The sequence below is a fragment of the Medicago truncatula genome, chromosome 5 (assembly GCF_003473485.1).
Source record: "Medicago truncatula cultivar Jemalong A17 chromosome 5, MtrunA17r5.0-ANR, whole genome shotgun sequence".
Taxonomy (NCBI): Eukaryota; Viridiplantae; Streptophyta; class Magnoliopsida; order Fabales; family Fabaceae; genus Medicago; species Medicago truncatula.
Genome location: NC_053046.1, coordinates 849,921 through 868,077, shown reverse-complemented (window position 1 = coordinate 868,077; position 18,157 = coordinate 849,921). Strand labels below are relative to the sequence as shown.

Genomic DNA, 18,157 nt, shown 5'->3' with positions numbered 1-18,157 from the left:
TATCTTATTTCATCATTTTATTAACTTATTTGATTTCAAATGTTATTTCAAACAGCGTTTGATTTTAGATTACTAAATTCTAAAAATCTTAAATATTAATATTAATTGTATAAATTTGTCATTTTATATTTATCAGTTTTGCATCAATTATGTTCGTCTCAAAATACCATTAATTTTTTTTAATACTAAAAAATAAAATATATGAAACAAGTGAATAAAGTTGTTGATGCTCTTGTAAGAGTAACCCGTCTCTCGCTAATGTCCAATTTTTATTGATTCTCTGACATGTATCCAATTCATTAGTATGAATGAAATTCTTTATTAAGAAAAGACGTGAGCTATTCTTCTTCTTGTGTATAATATATTAACTTGATGTAGCATTTCTTTATTAAGAAAAGACATTGGTTAGGTGGTATGTATTTAAAAAAGACCCAAGGTATTTTTCTTTATTTAAAAATTTGGTGTGGACCAAATATATCAAAATGATGGAATATATACAAGTAAAATTGCATAGGTGTTGATGACAAGTGATACAGCAACTTTGGAGATGGATGATGAGGGTAAGCTAGGAACAATTCTGATAACAAACGATGATGGTATTGATGCTCCTGGTTTGAGAGCTTTGGTTGAATCCCTCGTTAACACCAATCTTTTTAATGTCTTGGTCTGTGCTCCTGATAGGTAAGTAAATCAGGTTCCGTCATGATCAAATTCATATAGTCAAACACATCTATAAATGTTTGATTGAGATTAAATTTTTTTAAATTTTAAACTCTATATGATCTCGGTCCAACGGTCATTGATGTGGCTAAGTGTATGAATATGAGATTCTTTCATGTTTGGTACATACTTTGTACCTGTTTTAAAAATTGTTGCAAAACTTAAATATCCTTTTATGTTAGTTTAAAATACACGTTAACAATTTATTATTATATGACATATAGACTAGACGGTCACATAATTCGATTTTGATCATTTTAATTTGCATTTGCATGCGGTGAGAAATCAGCCGTTAGCCATTGTATGACATGGCTTCACCCAGTTGCTGTCAAACAAGTTGACATTCATGGAACCGTTGCTTCCTTCGCGGTTTCTGGTTGGCTGGTTACTCTTCTTCCATTTCCATTTTTACACGCTCAAGATCAAGTCTCAACGACTATTTTTGGTTCTTTGCAGGTACTCCAGCTGATTGCACTTCTCTCGGAATTTCCAGAGCACTATTTCCTACAACACCTAATCTGGTAGTCAGTGGCATAAACAAGGGTAGCAACTGCGGCTATCACATGTATGTAACACCATTTTCCTCCTCAAGTCCCCACCTTTTTTAGACTTTAGGTAGTGTTTAGAAGAGCTTATTAGAACTTTTATAAATGATTTTGCATTTCATAGCAAATGGAGTAACTTGCAAGCACACCTGTTGAAAAAATTTCTATTGATTTCAGATAACAAAGGATTATCATCCTAAGCTATGAACAGATGATGATGATTCCATTTCCTTGAAATTTGATATGACCCACTTAGAATCTACTCAATATTTCTTTTTGCTAAAGTTGTTTCAGCAGTTATTACCATAGAAATTATTCTTCCACAGCTGTTCTATCTAACTCCCTTTCAGTGTTTACTCAGGCACTGTAGCTGGAGCTCGAGAGGCCTTCTTCAATGATATCCCTTCAATCTCTATTTCATATGACGGGGTATATTTTCAACATGTTTCTGTGGCAACATTGCTCGAAAGTCTTGAATATTTGTTCTGAAATGAATTTTGAAACCAATTTATTAGCTTATAATTGTGACTGATAACGGAATGAAAGTATCGAGAATTATGGTTTACTTGCTTTATAAGTTATTCTAGTAATCTTTATCTATATCCTTCTATAGCAATAGCTTCTTATTACTATTTTTGACCATTTAAAGGCTATTTGTATGTCCAGGGTTAAAGGAAAGAGTAATCCACACGATTTTGCTCTTGCTGCACAAGCGTGTATTCCAATCATAAGCACCGTACTGGTTGATATAAAGAATCAAAGCTACCCTGGAAAATGTTTTTTGAATATAGACGTGCCAAACGATGTTGCTAACCATAAGGTATACTGTAATAAGTTTTGCAATTTATATGTTTAGCTTGTGATTTGTCATGCAATCTTTTATAACTAATTTATTGGCTATCGTCTGTGCATGGAAAAAGGGTTACAAGCTAACAAGGCAGGGTAAAAGTATCTTTAAGATTGGATGGAAGCAAGTCACCTCTCAGACAGAAGGACCAATAATGTCATCTGATATGACCAATACTGATATTCATACACCTAAAAATTATGGCACATCATCTGCATCACCTGAACATCTTTTATTTGCGAGGGAGGTAGGTTCAATTCCTTTTTCCTTTTATTTACTTAAAATTTTAAAATCTTAATATTTCATTTGTATGTAGCATATTATCTAATACCTTCAGATGAACTCCACCCTTTTTTTTTAGTTCTACATAGCTTTATATTGTACTTGAATATGTTGTAATAGACTGAGGAGAGTGTAAGTATTCAGTTTTATCGACTTCTGAAGTTGATTCTAAGTTATGTGGAAGACTAAACAATCCTACACTAATTGAATGAACATTTCCTAATCCTCCTCGCCTCCTCTTTTTCCAATGAATAATGATGTAGTAGTCTTTTAACTTTTGAAGGTAAAAGGTTCCGTACTTGATCACGATGATACAAATTACACATCCTTGAAGGCGGGCTATGTGAGTGTGTGCGCGTGCGTGTGTGCTTAATTTAAATGAATAAACACATGCTGAACAGTTTCTTTATTTTTCTTTTTGAAGATTACTGTTACTCCTCTTGCTGGTCTCTCCCGTGTGGATGTAGATTGCCAGGCCTATTTTGAGGAATGGCTACAAAGTGTCTCCAAACCCCTCTCGTTGGAAGCTTTATAGTTCCATAAGATCTATCATGTATTTGCATTTTATATGATAGTTTTGATTGCAATATATTCCTAGCACTAGTTGAATTTGCATATTAGCATCCATGCTAGTCAAGAATCAAGGTTTCCTTTTGCTAAAGTTGTTAAATCAATTTTTCAGATCCTAAGCACTAGCAGCAGTCTGCTTACTCCGCAATGCAAGCCATCACTCCATTATTATCTTGGGGCAATCAAGACATTTCAACAGTTTGTTATATCATGATTGAATGAGAATGCCTATTTTCTGTAAGCTCATAAGCAATGCAAACAAAACATCTCTCATTTTTATATCGATATTATAGCAATTCTTGTTATATAGTATTCGTTCACGCGGATTGCTTAGCTTGTGTTAGACCTCTCATTAGTAATTACTATAGGAGGAAATGCGACAATATGTTTTTATGTGTTTGACAGATATGTGTGTTTTATGAATAGGAGGGGATTAGGCTCTCTAAACTGTTTATTATAACGTCTTTAATCTTTCTTAATGTATTGATGTGAGTTTGTCTTTGTAAATGCATTGCCTCCGAAGATCCGGTTTGCAGAGGGATAAGTCCCCATAATTCTGTTTTCTTCTAGTACATTATACTCATATTAGAACACTTTTTTTGGATTTGTGGTGCACCAAGCTAGAAATGAAACAAAGCAGTCATAGAATCAAATTTAATAATCTCAATATGCAAAAAACCACGGCCTTTAGCACTTGCAACCCAATTATAAATAGGCCAAAGTTCAGCCATAGCGATAATGCAACCTGGTAACTGTAGGAGTAGAATGATAGACCACCAAATCATTTTTGGATCGTCAAATCTCCTCCACCGTCACGCTAGTCCTCCGTTTGCGCCACACACCCACCATTCAAGTTTAAAATCACTCATTCAGAGTAGAAGTTAAAAAATCTGCACTCAAGTTAAAGTTTGAATTCATTGAAAGAAATACTACATGTATATAGTCTTTGAGCCACCATCCTACTTAATAAAAAAAATATTGATACGACAAACAATACTTATTTTAAAGGGATACAAATATATCCTACTTACATCGATGAATCAATTTATCCAAGTGCAGTTGCACATGGATGATACTTAATTTTACTTTTCAAATTAATATTGTGTGTCAAAGTGTATATGTCGTTGGATTATAAATAAAATGATTTTTGATATTTGATAATTTAGAGATTAACTTTATAATGTTTTTATTTGTCAAAAACAAACTTTATAATCATTTAAAAAATAATATTCTCATGAAAATACTAAGGGGGTGTATTGGATTAGGATTTTAAAGGACAATTTTTGTTTAAAAAAGTCTTGAGGATTTTATAAGACTTTGCAAGATTTTGATGATTTTAAAAGACTATTAAGGATTTCAATGGATTTAATTCATAAGATTTTAAAGGATTTGAAATGATTTTATGGATTTCAAGAGATTTCAACAGATTTTATGAATTTTAAGAAATAATTGAAAAAAATATCATAACACACTCTCTTTCACAAAATCTCAATAAAAACTCTTTTATTTATTTTATTTTATTTTTTACGGGAGAGCTAGAGCTACAAAATCTCAATAAAGACTCTATATTTTATTTTATTTTATTTTTTACGGGAGAGCTGGAGCTACAAAATCTCAATAAAGACTCTATATTTTATTTTATTTTATTTTTTACGGGAGAGCTAGAGAGAGAGAGTGAAGGAATCAGAGAGGGAAAGAGAGGGGGAGAGAGGTTTTTTACGGGAGAGCTAGAGAGAGGTTTTTTACGGGAGAGCTAGAGAGAGAGAGAGAGAGAGAGAAGGAAGGGGGAGAGAGAGAGAGGAGAGGAAAAGAGAGAGTAAGAGAGAAGGGAGGAGAGAGAGGGAGAGATAGTAAAATCTTAAAAGAAAAAAACAATCCTCATGTTTTTCATGAAAGACTTTTTCATGCTAAAATTTCACTAGAAAATCCCACAAAATCTATCAAAATCTGATTTATTAAACAATCCTTCGAAATTTGAATGATTTTGAATACCATTAGACTTTTTTTAAGTGATTAAGAGTCTTGATTGAATACCACAAGACTTTTTCATGATTCAATACATCCCCAGAAAATAACAAAGAAGTAGGCAGGGTGAATTTTGACTGCTTAAGTGTGAAGATGATGACTATAGATAGAAGAAGAGAAGAATGTTGATGCAGTAACATAAAACATAATAAAGAAATTGATTATCGATGGAAGAGGGTAATAATAAGAGAGGAAGAATTCTAATAACAAACGACGACGGAATCGACGCTCCTGGCTTAAGAGGTTTGGTATCATCATTAGTGAATACGAATCTTTTCAATATATTTGTATGTGCTCCTGATAGTGAGAAATCAGCAGTTAGTCACAGCATCACATGGCTTCATCCTATATCTGCCAAACAAGTTCATATTCATGGAACCATTGCTTCCTTCTCTGTTTCTGGAACTCCCGCTGATTGTACTTCTCTCGGAATTTCCAAATCACTCTTTCCTTCCGTCCCTCATCTTGTAATTCCTTTTTTTTTTTTTTTTTTTTTTTTTTTTTTTTTTTAATTTGATATGCACAACCTGATTTCAACTTATACATAAAATAGTTGTTCAAAGTTATTACATTATTCTTTAAATATTTCTTGTAAGTACCTGTTATCAACTAATAAAACCAGCTCAGCTTTGATCTGCCTTTTATTTATTTTAACAGGTAGTGAGCGGCATAAATAGGGGTAGCAACTGCGGCTATCATATGTATGTAGCACCATTTTATCACCTTTAGACTTTAGGGAGTGTTTAGAATAGCTTATTTTGAATTTTTATCTCATGGTATAAGCACTTATATTTTTTGTTAGTTTTGTAAACTAACTTATGACATGTCTGTACATTGTTTTCACTTATATCTATAAATATATCTTTAAGTATAGCTAATGAATGTAATTCTTTACTTATATTTTGCGGAGTTGCTCATTGAACAGACACTTAATTAAGCTATTTAGCCGAAATGAGCCTTTAGCCGTCCTGAAAAATTCTCAAACGCTTAACTGCAACATTATTTCCAAACACTTAATGAATGCATGTCCCTAAAGAGAGTGAAGGAGGAGCCAAGATCAGAAGCCCTCTCCTTCCCTCAGAGTAAAAATGTTGATGATCATGTCAAAGTTGGCTTCATCATTTGAAAATTCTATGTATGGAGCTTTGATTTATATGATTATATTAATTTGATTTTCAATTCTATTATCATCTAACCTTAAATCTATTTTTTTTCCATTAAAAATATGGTAATCATTTTATAGAAATTAGTTTTTAATAATTATTTGCCCAAAGAAATAATTTACATTGCTTACAATCTTTCTCACAGTCAATAAATTATTTTGTATGTCATACCAAGTGATGTAAGCGTACCTGTTAAAAATTGTTCTATTTATTTCAAATGACGAAGGATTATCATCCTAAGCAATGAAGAGACGATGATGATTTCATTTCCTCGAAATTTGAAATGACCCTCTTATGATTTATACTATTTTTCTTTTTGCTAAGGTTTATTCAGTAGTCATTACCACAGAAATTTTTGTCCGTTGCTGTTTGTGTAATTAGTAATTCCCTTTCAGTGTTTACTCAGGCACTGTAGCTGGAGCTCGAGAGGCCTTCTTCAACAATATCCCTTCTATCTCCATTTCATATGACTGGTACATTATCAACATGTTTCTGTTGCAATATTGCTGGATCTGTCTTCCATATTTGTTGAGTTGAATTTTTTAAACCAATTAATCAGCTTATAATTGTAACTGATAACTTAATGAATGTCTTGAGTATTATGGTTTACTGGCTTTATAAGTTATGTCAGTAATCTTTCATCTATATCCTTCTATAGCAATAGTTTTTCATTATCATGTTTAACCATTTGAAGGTTATTCTGTATCCAGGGTTGAAGGAAAGAGTAATCCACAGGACTTTGCACTTGCTGCACAAGTTTGCATTCCAATCATAAACGCAGTACTGGTTGCGATAAAGAAACAAAGCTACCCTGGAAGATGTTTTTTGAATATAGACGTGCCAACCAATGTTGCTAACCATAAGGTATATTGTAATAAGTTTTGGAATTGTCGTGTTGAATGATCCATGTAGTCACTAGTCAACCTCACCGAGTAGAAAAACATTGGTGGTTGTTCATATTTTTTTATATGTTTAGCTTGTGATGAATTATTGTTATGATTCTATATTATACATAAGCCAGATAGCCATGTTTTGATGGCTTAGCATAACATAAATTCATGCTGTGATGGAATGAACATAATACATGATAAGAAGATTTATTCAAAATATATGTTGGTTCTAAGATGATTCTCTTAGGAATTATTTTTTAAAATTTTTATCGTTACTATAGGTAATTTGACAGCGTGTATTAGATAAGCCTAAGAAAATTGATTACATTCTAGCCAAGTTTATTGTGCCTAAGTTCCAGAATTTGTCATATAAATCTTGTTTGTTTACTAGAATGTTGCCTCGCCTCCATGAAATCATGGTAGTTATATCCAGAGAATGACACCTATTATTCCCCTTTCATAAGGAGTTAACTAGACTTATCTGGTGATTACGAAAGACTCCTTGTTCACTGGTTAAGAAAATGTTGTCTTGTGTGTTATTATAATTTGTGTGATTTGTTTGTCCCCGTTGTTACAACCTAGTGGTTTGGTGGTGAAAACCTTTGATGTGGAATCCTGGGTTCGAACCAGGGTCACCACATTTCCCCACCCCCGTGTGTTCGACTTTGTTTATTTGAGTATGTGTTGGCCACTAGTCGAATAGCAAAAAAAAAATCTTGTTGAACTTATTGTTTTGGATAAATATGATTTGTCTCTGCGTGCAAAAACAAAAAATGCTTCCATGATATCATGACAATATATACTACCGCATTGTAAATTTTGGTGGAAATGGTGACTACTTCTGGATGCAGCCTCTCTGCTTGTAGAGTGTGCATATCTGACCTTTCCCCCTTCATTGAAATGTTGCATAATGGGCGGCCCTTGTTACAAAAAGATGATGTTTAACATTTGCTTTGTTGTCATTAAAGTGTTGAGCTGTTGATATGTTGGTTTGATTATCTGCCTTCTGTATTTTCATTTAATATCCCACATATTGAAGTTTACATTTGTATTGAAAGGCTTGCTATTGCTAACTTTGCTGCATTAATATATTGCTTTGTCATGCAATCTTCTGTAACTAATTTATTGGCTGTCGTCTGTGCATCTGAAAAAGGGTTACAAGCTAACGAGGCAGGGTAAAAGTATCTTTAAGATGGGATGGAGGAAAGTTACCTCTGAGACAGAAGGACGAAGAATGTTGTCTGATATGACCAACACAAATACAGATATGCCTAAAAAAATTGGCACGTCATCTGCATCACCTGAACATCTTTTATTTGCGAGAGAGGTAGGCTCATTTACTTTCTTTCTAATTGACTTAAAGTCTCGATATTTCATTTGTATGAAGCATATTGTCTAATACTTTCGGATTTACTCCTTCGATTGTTATAAGTTCTACACAGCTTAATATTGTGCTTGACTGTGCTGTTATTGGACTTATTATAAACAGAGGAGAGTGAAGATTGTAAGTATTTGATTTTATCAACTTCTGAAATAGATGCTAAGTTATATGGAAGAACTAAAACACTTACTTGGATGGACATTTTGTAATCTTCCTCGCATCCTCTTTCCCCATTGAATAATAATGTTGTTTTTTTTTTCTTCAAACTTTTGTAGGTAAGAGGTGCCCTACCTGATTATGATGATGATACAGATCACAAATCTTTGAAGGCGGGCTATGTGAGTGTGTCTGTGTGAGTGTGCGTTTAGATTAAATGAATAATGACGTGCTAAACAGTTTATTTATTATCTTTTTACAGATTACTGTAACATCTCTTGCTGGTCTCTCTCACGCGGATGTAGATTGTCAGACCTATTTTGAGGATTGGCTACAAAGTATCCCTAAACACCTCTTGTCAGCAGCTTTATAACGTTGTAAGATCTATCATGTGTTTGCAGTGTATTTGTTAGCTCTGGTTGCTATGTATTCCTGGCAATAATTGCACTTGCATTTCAGCAATCACGCTAGTTAAGAATCAAAGGTTATTCTTCTGTGATAAATAGAAAATTCTGGCAGGTATTCATATAATGTATTTAAGTGATGTCGTCACAAATGACTTTTGCGAACATTTTACTATAATAACATTTTTTTCAGTCAGTATTTACTTGATAAATGGTGAATTGTGGACTTTATACTTCATTCTTCACAATGTCTATGTTCACGAGGTCAATCATAGCCCACAGATCCATATGTTTTTATGTTATGGGAGATGCTGACAAATACCCTTAGGGCACTTGATAAGAAGTTTAAAGTGGTAATTCTATTTTGGAAGTTGTGTATTCAACACATTGAAACATTAAAAAGTAACATTTTCATCATAAAATTCATCAATTGTTTCCATTTTTAAATCCTTAACAAGTGCCCTTAGGGCACAGGCACTTGTTAGCAAGATCCTTATGTTATTCCATACTAAACATTTACTGCAAAGAGTCAGTTTGATGTATCCCCTGAAAAGCAGGAGTGGAATTTTTTTGGGATTGGGTTTATCATACAACTTTTAATGTAGAGCACTTTCCATTTCACACTCATTTTTCAGGGTACTGACCATAAATTTGCATCATCAATGAAAGAAACATTTCCCCACATTTATCAGTCATCAATGTGTTAGTAGAACATTTGCTTAGTAGGATATGTTGTCGAGATAGGAAGGTCCATACTTTCAGATCCTAAGCAGTGTGGTATTTGTTACTCCATTATTATCATGGGGCAATAAAGACATTTCAACACAGTTTGTTATGATTAAATGAGAAAGCCTATTTCCTGGAAGCTAATAAGTAAGTGGGCAGTGCTAAATATAGCGAAAAACCCCTAGCAAAATTATCATGCACTAGAAGAGAAGCTTTTAAAAGAACCCCACTAACCATGCATAGCCAATTTATGTTGAAGAGGAGTGATATTTGTACAACTAATATTAGACAACTTTGGTGACAATCACTTTTCTCCTTTTGTGATTGGACAAAAACAATGGAGAGAGAAAGAAGAAGAGAGAGAATAAATACACATGTGAATATGAGAGAGATTGTTTCAAAAGTTGTCAAAAAATGGTTGTGCAAATATCATTTCTCTATGTTGAATAAAATAATTATTATAAGAGTGTACATTACTCTCGTAATTGGTTCGGGATAAAACCTCTTGCGGTAACAAGCATTATCCTAAGTAATGCCAGAAATTCGTGTCATATTATATCAATTTGTCTTAGGAGTTTATTGGATTACGTAAGATTAACGAGTAGCTCAACTGGTTTGAGTTAAATGTTAAAGAGTTGGGAGTCTAGAGTTAAAGTCTTTGGAAAAGAAAAAAAACTAACGTAATAATTAACATACTTGCCTAACAACAGTTAACGGGTCTTTGATATAAGAGTTGGAGGTCCAAAATTTATTCTTAGAATTAGCTTTTCTAAGAATCTTATCCTTAGGAATATAATTCTCACGAATGTGTTTGGTAAATTTTTTAAATTTCTACGAGCATTTTTTAAAAATTTATTTAGTTTAAAAATTTAAATACTCCCTCCGTCTCACAATAATAATTGTTTAAGGTTTGTGCACGATTATTAAGAAAATGATTAATTTTGTTGATTTCAATGATAAAATTATCATTTACTAACATGCTCTTATTAATTGTGTTAGTGAAGTGTCCCGTGAGCATATCTCAGTTGGTATGACAATGCATTATTATATGTAGGGGACGGGGTTCGAACCCCGGACACCCCACTTATTCACCTTATAAATTGAATTCTAGCCACTAGGCTACCTGACATAAAAAAAAAAAATTGTAGTTAATAAAGTAATTAAGTTGAATGAAATTCAATGAATAATACTAGTATAATAGTGGAAAAATAATAATACTCCCTCCGTTTCAAAATGAATGACGTTTAAGATTTCTCCACAAATATTAAGAAATGCATTAATTAAAAGAAGGAGATATGTTATTTTACCAAATTATCCTAATCAACTATTGGTTTGTTTCTCATTAAAGAAAAAATAACACTTTTGAAGTAGTGTATACAATATTAATTGAATGGTACAATTGAAAAGGAAAAGTTATTGCATTGCAAACTGAAAGTGACATTCATTTCGAAACAATTTTTTTTTACTAAAACAACACTCATTTTAAAACAGATGGAGTAAATGCTACATTAATTTTTTAAAGTGACAATTATTTTAAGAAAGAGAAAAAATAGTAAAAAGACGATTATTATGAGACAGAAAGAGTAAAAAAAGTCATAGAAAAAGGTGAGTATATGTGGATACACAAATATTTATTTGTTATACTCCCTCCTTCCTAGATTATAAGCAAAAAAACACATTTTCTTTGTCCCAAAATATAAGCAAAAAAGATAAACTTTTATCTTTTCCAAGATTTTTTTTTTTATTATTCTCATAAAATTAAATGCAAATTACATTATGGGTAAGGTGGTTGGTGGATTGGGGTTAAGGAGATTACGGGAGTTTAACATTGCTCTTCTTGGTAAATGGTGTTGGAAGTGTTTAGTGGATAGGAGGGTTTGTGGTTTAATGTGTTGTCTTCTCGTTATGAGTAGCAGAGATGTCGGTTGAGGGAGGGTGGTGTGACGGGGTCAGCTTAGTGGAGGGAGATAGTTAAAATTCAAAATGGAATAGGTGTGGAGGGTGATAGTTGGTTTGAAGAAAGTATATCAAAATGTTTAGGTAATGGTTTTAATACTTTCTTTTGGTCGAATTGCTAGGTGGGGACGGTGTCGTTCATGGAGATTTAGGAGGTTGTATGACTTATCGAATCATAAGAACTTGTCGGTGGGAGAGATGTACGCTTTGGGGTGGGGTGAAGATAGGGAGGTTTGGAGGTGGAGGCGTCGTTTGTTAGCTTGGGAGGAGGAGTTGGTGGTGGAGATTAGGAATTTGCTTACTAACGTTACATTGCAGGATACTGAATCAGATGTCTCGGCTTTGGTGGCCTAATATCGGTGATGGTTACACCGTTCGTTGTGTGTATCAAATGCTCATGCGACAGGAGATGCATAACCACGACGTCGTTTCGGATGCTCCTTGGCATAAGAGTGCTCCTTTGAAAGTTTCTATTTGTGCGTGGCATCTTCTCCGCAATAGATGGCCAACAAAGGATAACTTGGTGCGACGAGGTGTTATTACTAATGATTCTCAATTATGTGTTACAGGATGTGGCCAAAATGAAACAATAGATCACTTAATTATTCATTGTCGTATTTTTTATGACCTTTGGCGACAAATTAAGACTTGGATTGTTGTGTTTTATTTGGACTCTCAATAGGTTTTGGATCATTATTATCGGTTTGTTTACTCTTCAGGTGGTTATGATCCGATAAGGTCTTTCCTACATTTGATTTGGCTTTGTGGTATTTGGGTTCTTTCGAATGAAAGAAACCAAAGACTGTTTACAACACAACAAAAACAACATTGCAATTACTTGAGAAGGTTAAAATTACATCTCTCAAATGGTTGAAAGCAAAAAATATGTGTGCTTTCCATTTGTGTATCATATGTGGTGGCAACGTCCCCTTGCTTGTTTGGGGATTGACTGATGTATTGTTTTCTTTGTTATCTTTTGTTATTTTGATCGGAACTTTGTTATAACCTTGTTTTATTTCCTTAAGCACTCCTTGTGCTAAGGATCAAAACTTTATGTTAATATATCACATTTTGCCTTGTTAAAAAAAATATCATAATAAAATTAAACCTTTCGTATACATCGGTTGATCATTAATATCCAATCTATATATCCATTTCTTACGGTCAACTTCTACACTTAAGAGAAATATACATATATAATTAACTGGTGAAAGAAAGATAAATGAGACATAAACTTTATTATTATTATGATATAACGGAAAAAGAAAGATACAAAGGATAGATGAGGGGTGGGGAAAAACAAAACAATGAGATAATATGTGATTTCTAAATATTATTATGATTTATGAGCCCCTTTTCAATTATTCAATTCCTATGAAGTTGAATGTGATTCCATCACCATTGACCAAAGGATCTGCACGTCTTCATATTGACAAGCTTTCACATCTTCGTACAAAACATGTATCCCTGTTTATGAAAAAAAAAAAAAATATTTTGTGAAAAAGATAATGGGTGAGTAACAAGATAATAAATACTCTCAATATCTTTTATTATAAGAACCTTTAATAAAAATCATTGGTGTTAAAAAAGGTAGAGAAATAAATTTCTTTGAAATGTGTTTAATTTTTTTTTTTACCAAATTACCTTTTATGAATAAGAAATTTCAAAGTTAGATTTTTATATTTTAAAACAAATTGGTAGTAGGGATAATTTTTTATTTTTTTTTGTAAAGGGTCTTATAGATAAGGATGGAGGGAGTAAATGATTGTGTGAAAGACATATATTTTTTTGTACATATGAAATAAATGTTAAGGAGGGAATCTTATGGTGTGTGATTTTGGTTGACTCAATGCTAAGATGTTTTGTAAAAAATATTACTCCAACATAGTAAGGTGGGAGTACTCTGATGCTCTCCATCCCCAACATATAAATGCTTCTCACCTTGTTTTGGTTCCTCAACTATGAGACTTTTTCCTCTGTCGTTATCCACAATGATCTCCACTGTCCCCTTAGATCCATCTATATAAAATAAATGATCAAGTTTTTATTATTTTCAAATAAAACAAAATAAAATACTAATACATATTATTATGAAACATCACAAAAATGAAATTTATACATTAGAATAAAACCGGCATGCATTAGAAGAAAAATAAAACTACATGGACAATACAGTCTATGGAAAGAAAGTATCATGGAACATACTCTTATTTTTAGTTGAATGCTTCTTCGACAAAAACTTCTTCAATCGAGAAAAGAGCATTTGCAGCCACTTCATTTTATGAATCACTGGAGGGAAACAATAAGAAATGGGTAAGAGAGAAATAGAGAAAAAACAATAAATATTGAGAAAAGTATTAAACATACCTACCTTTTAACATTGTTTCTCAACTGATAAAAGCAAAATAGAATTTGGCCTAGCCACTACTAAGATTTTTAAGGTTTATATTTTTAATAAAACGATTTAGTGTAGTCATCAACTTTAAATAATAATAATAATCATAATAATAGAAAAAAATAGAGAATAATAATAATAATTATTATTATAATAACTACTATATTTATATACAAACTTTTATTTAGGTTCGTAGTAACATGTATCACTTCTACGTATTAAATTTTGGGATTCGTTGTACACACTTATGATGCTTTGTATCTTAAGTTGAACATTAATATATAAATATTATTTTTGAAGTTTTTATTAACTTTTTGAATATTAATAGGTTGACTATTGTATTTTATTTGTTACTTTATCTTTTTGTTTTGTTACAATGATTATCGTTATATTGTATTTAACTTATTATTAAATTTAATTTTAGTGTAATATATTTAAACATAATTATAACTATTGTGTTTTCTTCTATCTAATTATTCAATTTACTCACTTGATTAAAAATAATAAATATATATTTATTGTGTTAACTTTAAATTAATTTATATTTCCTTAAAGTGTATGTACATACTTAGTAAATATTATCTGAGTATTGATAAGTCATTTCCAAAGTTTAGCTTATGTGATTTGGGTTGCAGCACCAGAAAGAGTTAAAAAATGAGATATATGGTTCAAACTAACATGGGACTGGGAGAGATCAAATTACCTGACCATCGATAAGTTTTTTTTAAACTACACTCTCCAATCAATATTATAAGCAAAAAATTACATTTATGATTCATTCAATTAATGATGTATCCAGTCTTTATTATAAACTACATACATCATTTATTAAATGAATAGTGACCAGACGGTGTAACATTTAAAAATGAGAAACATTTATTAAAAAAAGACAACCTTATGCTAGGAATAATAATACCGGTGTAATATTTTAATAATGATACACTACTCAATAACGTTTTAACAAATAAAAATATTACAAAATTCATTGCGGATAGAAAGTTTATATCAGTATACAAAGTTTCTTAAATTTTAAAACTATTTTTATTGATCATCGTTAATCTTAATGAGTTTCAATACTTTCAATTCAAAAATGAATTTTTCAAATTATGTACTAGTTTAGAATCAAATTTCTTTAACCAATGTTTATATTTGAGATCAGTGCGGAGTATACTACTAAACGGTTATAATAATAAAATCAATTTGAAAAGAAGGAATCAGTTTTTATGAATAAATAAACAAACAACAATTTGTTAATATAGAGAAACATGGTGATAATTGAATATTAATTGAAGAATGAGAGTGATAGAGTAATAATAAGTACGTACGAGACAGCACCAAGTCCAACTTCTACTCTGTCCAGCCATGCATGTTATCAAACAAACAAAAAAACAAACAAACGAGCAATAATTAGATTTTAGATTAATAACAAGATATGAAATTATTAGAGTGAAAAACAAAGGTTGAGAAAAATACCTATATGGAGTGTGTGCACTGAGCTATAATATATCACTGATTCTCTGAAATATTGTATACACTTCTGTCTAGTTGTATCATCATATATATAAATAAATAAATTTCATGATGCAGATACATATATATATATATATATATATATGGAAGCTAAAGGAAAAAAGGTATGAAAATTGATTGTAATACACCATTATGCTAATTACCATTACCATTAATTGCATCCATTTTTGGTAGATTTTATATTGAATCAGATTTAGTGTTCATTTATTATTTTTTGTAATTTTAAAATTTGGGTCTTCCTAAAAAAAAAAAGTTTGTTTCAATAAGCTCTGCAAAATAGTGTCACGTAAGTCAATTGATTGCTTAGTTCTATTTGTAAGGTTTTATTTTGAGGAGTTTTGATTTGGAAAAGGAAGGCACAAGAAACATTGCTAGCTAGTGGTACTCCTCATTCGTTTTTATAATGACAAAGGGAGAGAAATATATGGATTTAGATCATTTGTTATGGGGAGTGTCCTTGTGGTTTTGTTAGGGTTGAGGAGAGAAAAATTTAAAAATTAAAATAAAAAAACTAAAAAATTGATGACGAGAGAGAGGAGATAGAGGGAACCGAGACCATCTCCGATAAAATAATCTTAAATTTTTAAGACCCGATACCTATTAGGTCTTATCATTGGGAGAAATTTTTTCAGGGTCTTATAAGGCTGGGAGTCTCACTTATGATCATCAATTTTAATTGGGACCCACACTTTATAATATCTTAACGGAGACCCACACTTTTTAATATTAAAATATTGAAATGTAATGATATAAAATTATAGATAGTTTTAGTTTGTTTCATTTAAGAAATTTATGTGAGATACTGGGTTGAAGAGATTGAGTGCTTATTAGATATTGCTGTTAAAAATTTATAAATGAGTGATGTATACACGTTGAACCCATTTACGAACCAAAAAATGAGCTTCTCAATTGTGGATACTCTAACGAGAGAAACTTTTGCAATAATTTTTTTATAACGTATTAAACATGATTATAAAAAAAAAAAACAAAATTTCGAATTATACAAATGAGTTGACCTAAAAGCAAGGACTCAAAGTAACGACAAAAACTATTTGAAGGGCCAAAAATTAGAAGAAAAATATTTAGAGTCGCTAATAGTAAAATTGTCCCCGTGAACTTAGTTCAGTTGGTAAGGATAATGATATATGTAAGGTACAAAGTTCAAACTTTGGACACCACAAAAAAAATCTCTGTGTGTACTAAAGCAAAAAGATGGACATCAATGCATTCGTCTGTCTGCATTAATTTCAATTTAATTTGTTTATTTTAATTTTATAATATCTATACTACTCAGGATAAAATGATTTAGAAAATGATCGACTAGAATTTGAAAATTAGCTTTTTAGTTCCATAGGTTATGGTGTAAACTTAAATTTGAAAAAAAAATTTGATTATTAAGAGCACAAAGATATATTATTTTGGTGTGAATCGAATATCTTTTACGTGCAATTGTTGAGAGGAATCTCTCAAATTAGGCAGCCACGTTGCCAAACCCTGACTCATGGGTTCAACATATTAAATTTATTTTATAATTATTTTTTGAAGGAAAAAATTATTTTATAGTTATAATTATATCTATAAAGGTAACATATTAAAAACAATAATGAAAATTGATTGTATTATTAAATTTATTGAGAAATAATATTGTTCTACCGATTTAAGCTTTAGAAAAGAGAATTATTTTATTTTTTGTTATAATATTTACACATTATAAAAATGATAGCAGAATTATATATATATATATATATATATATATATATATATATATATATTAAAAGTTTTTTTTGACATATAATAAAATACTTATTTTAATACTGTAAACAAATATTTGATAAAAGTTTTTTTTTAAAAGAAATATATAATTTCTTCAACAAAAAAAAATATATGTCATAAAAGCTTAGTTGCCATATATATGCCTCAAAACCAAAATACGTCATCATATATTTAATAAAAGCTTAGTCAGCTTTTGACATATATCTATCTCTCACTGCAAACACCAGGTCCGATTACCCCAATTGTCATTTTATGGGGTTATTTTGATTTTGTAATGTAGATTATTATTATTATAATTACTGTGGGGATTATTTTGATTTTGAAATGAAAATTACTTTTTTTTAAGCAAAAATGATGCAAAGAGCATCACTCAATTCATTGAAATGAAAAGAAAAAAAAAAGTGAAGCATAACAAAGAAAACAATGACTAGACTAAAACCTTTTCAAAAGATAGTAAATCTATAGTTAGGAATGTCTAATCTATTTTTACAAAGTCTATTCTGACCTAGTCTGAAATATCATCCCAACAAGTGAAAGTGGATAAAGAGAGTCCTATAATAGCTAGCGTATCAACACAAAAATTATCTTCTCTGATAAATGAGTTACAATTAGGTGCGTACATGTTGATATATGTTCCTAATATGTCTGGGAACAAGGGTAGCCTTATTAAAAGCTAATGTGACCAATTTTGAGTTAGTCTCTAACCAAAGGTTAAAGCAGCCTTTCGAGTAAACTAGCTCTATAGCCAAAATAACTGCAAACAATTCAGCATAAAGAGTTGATTCAACACCCAG

The 18,157-nt window shown here is 31.1% G+C and overlaps 2 protein-coding genes across 12 annotated transcripts; both read left to right on the top strand.

The window, feature by feature from the left end:
• The first annotated feature begins 451 nt into the window (after positions 1–451).
• On the top strand, positions 452–3,471 carry LOC11438663 (5'-nucleotidase SurE). 9 transcript variants are annotated; one of them, XM_024783338.2, is made up of 9 exons: positions 452–681; positions 1,010–1,096; positions 1,177–1,285; positions 1,616–1,694; positions 1,932–2,085; positions 2,186–2,359; positions 2,678–2,737; positions 2,819–2,947; positions 3,077–3,471. In XM_024783338.2, exons 4-8 carry the CDS (start codon positions 1,660–1,662, stop codon positions 2,927–2,929), a joined length of 534 nt encoding a protein of 177 aa, XP_024639106.1. In that variant the 5' UTR covers positions 452–681; positions 1,010–1,096; positions 1,177–1,285; positions 1,616–1,659; the 3' UTR covers positions 2,930–2,947; positions 3,077–3,471. The 9 variants fall into 9 exon arrangements, with proteins under 9 accessions (XP_024639106.1, XP_024639108.1, XP_024639104.1 ...); XM_024783340.2 differs by lacking the exon at positions 1,010–1,096 and having other exon boundaries at positions 1,627–1,694; XM_024783336.2 differs by lacking the exon at positions 1,010–1,096.
• Positions 3,472–5,031: 1,560 nt separating this feature from the next.
• On the top strand, positions 5,032–9,195 carry LOC11439598 (5'-nucleotidase SurE). Of its 3 annotated transcripts, XM_024783220.2 has the most exons (8): positions 5,032–5,456; positions 5,647–5,690; positions 6,548–6,625; positions 6,863–7,016; positions 8,196–8,369; positions 8,532–8,546; positions 8,699–8,761; positions 8,842–9,195. In XM_024783220.2, exons 1-8 carry the CDS (start codon positions 5,157–5,159, stop codon positions 8,950–8,952), a joined length of 939 nt encoding a protein of 312 aa, XP_024638988.1. In that variant the 5' UTR covers positions 5,032–5,156; the 3' UTR covers positions 8,953–9,195. The 3 variants fall into 3 exon arrangements, with proteins under 3 accessions (XP_024638988.1, XP_024638990.1, XP_003610719.1); XM_003610671.4 differs by lacking the exon at positions 8,532–8,546 and having other exon boundaries at positions 5,035–5,456; positions 8,842–9,179; XM_024783222.2 differs by lacking the exons at positions 8,699–8,761; positions 8,842–9,195 and having other exon boundaries at positions 8,475–8,546.
• Positions 9,196–18,157: the final 8,962 nt, after the last annotated feature.

Excerpts from the sequence above, each read along its gene's own strand:
- LOC11439598 (XM_024783220.2), top strand. The coding sequence starts at position 5,157 with ATGGAAGAGGGTAATAATAAGAGAGGAAGAATTCTAATAACAAACGAC. Across the intron at positions 5,457-5,646 it reads TTCCTTCCGTCCCTCATCTT|GTAGTGAGCGGCATAAATAG; the intron begins GTAATTCCTTTT and ends TTATTTTAACAG. Across the intron at positions 5,691-6,547 it reads AGCAACTGCGGCTATCATAT|TGTTTACTCAGGCACTGTAG; the intron begins GTATGTAGCACC and ends ATTCCCTTTCAG.
- LOC11438663 (XM_024783340.2), top strand. The coding sequence starts at position 1,660 with ATGATATCCCTTCAATCTCTATTTCATATGACGGG. Across the intron at positions 2,360-2,677 it reads ATCTTTTATTTGCGAGGGAG|GTAAAAGGTTCCGTACTTGA; the intron begins GTAGGTTCAATT and ends TAACTTTTGAAG. Across the intron at positions 2,738-2,818 it reads CATCCTTGAAGGCGGGCTAT|ATTACTGTTACTCCTCTTGC; the intron begins GTGAGTGTGTGC and ends TTCTTTTTGAAG.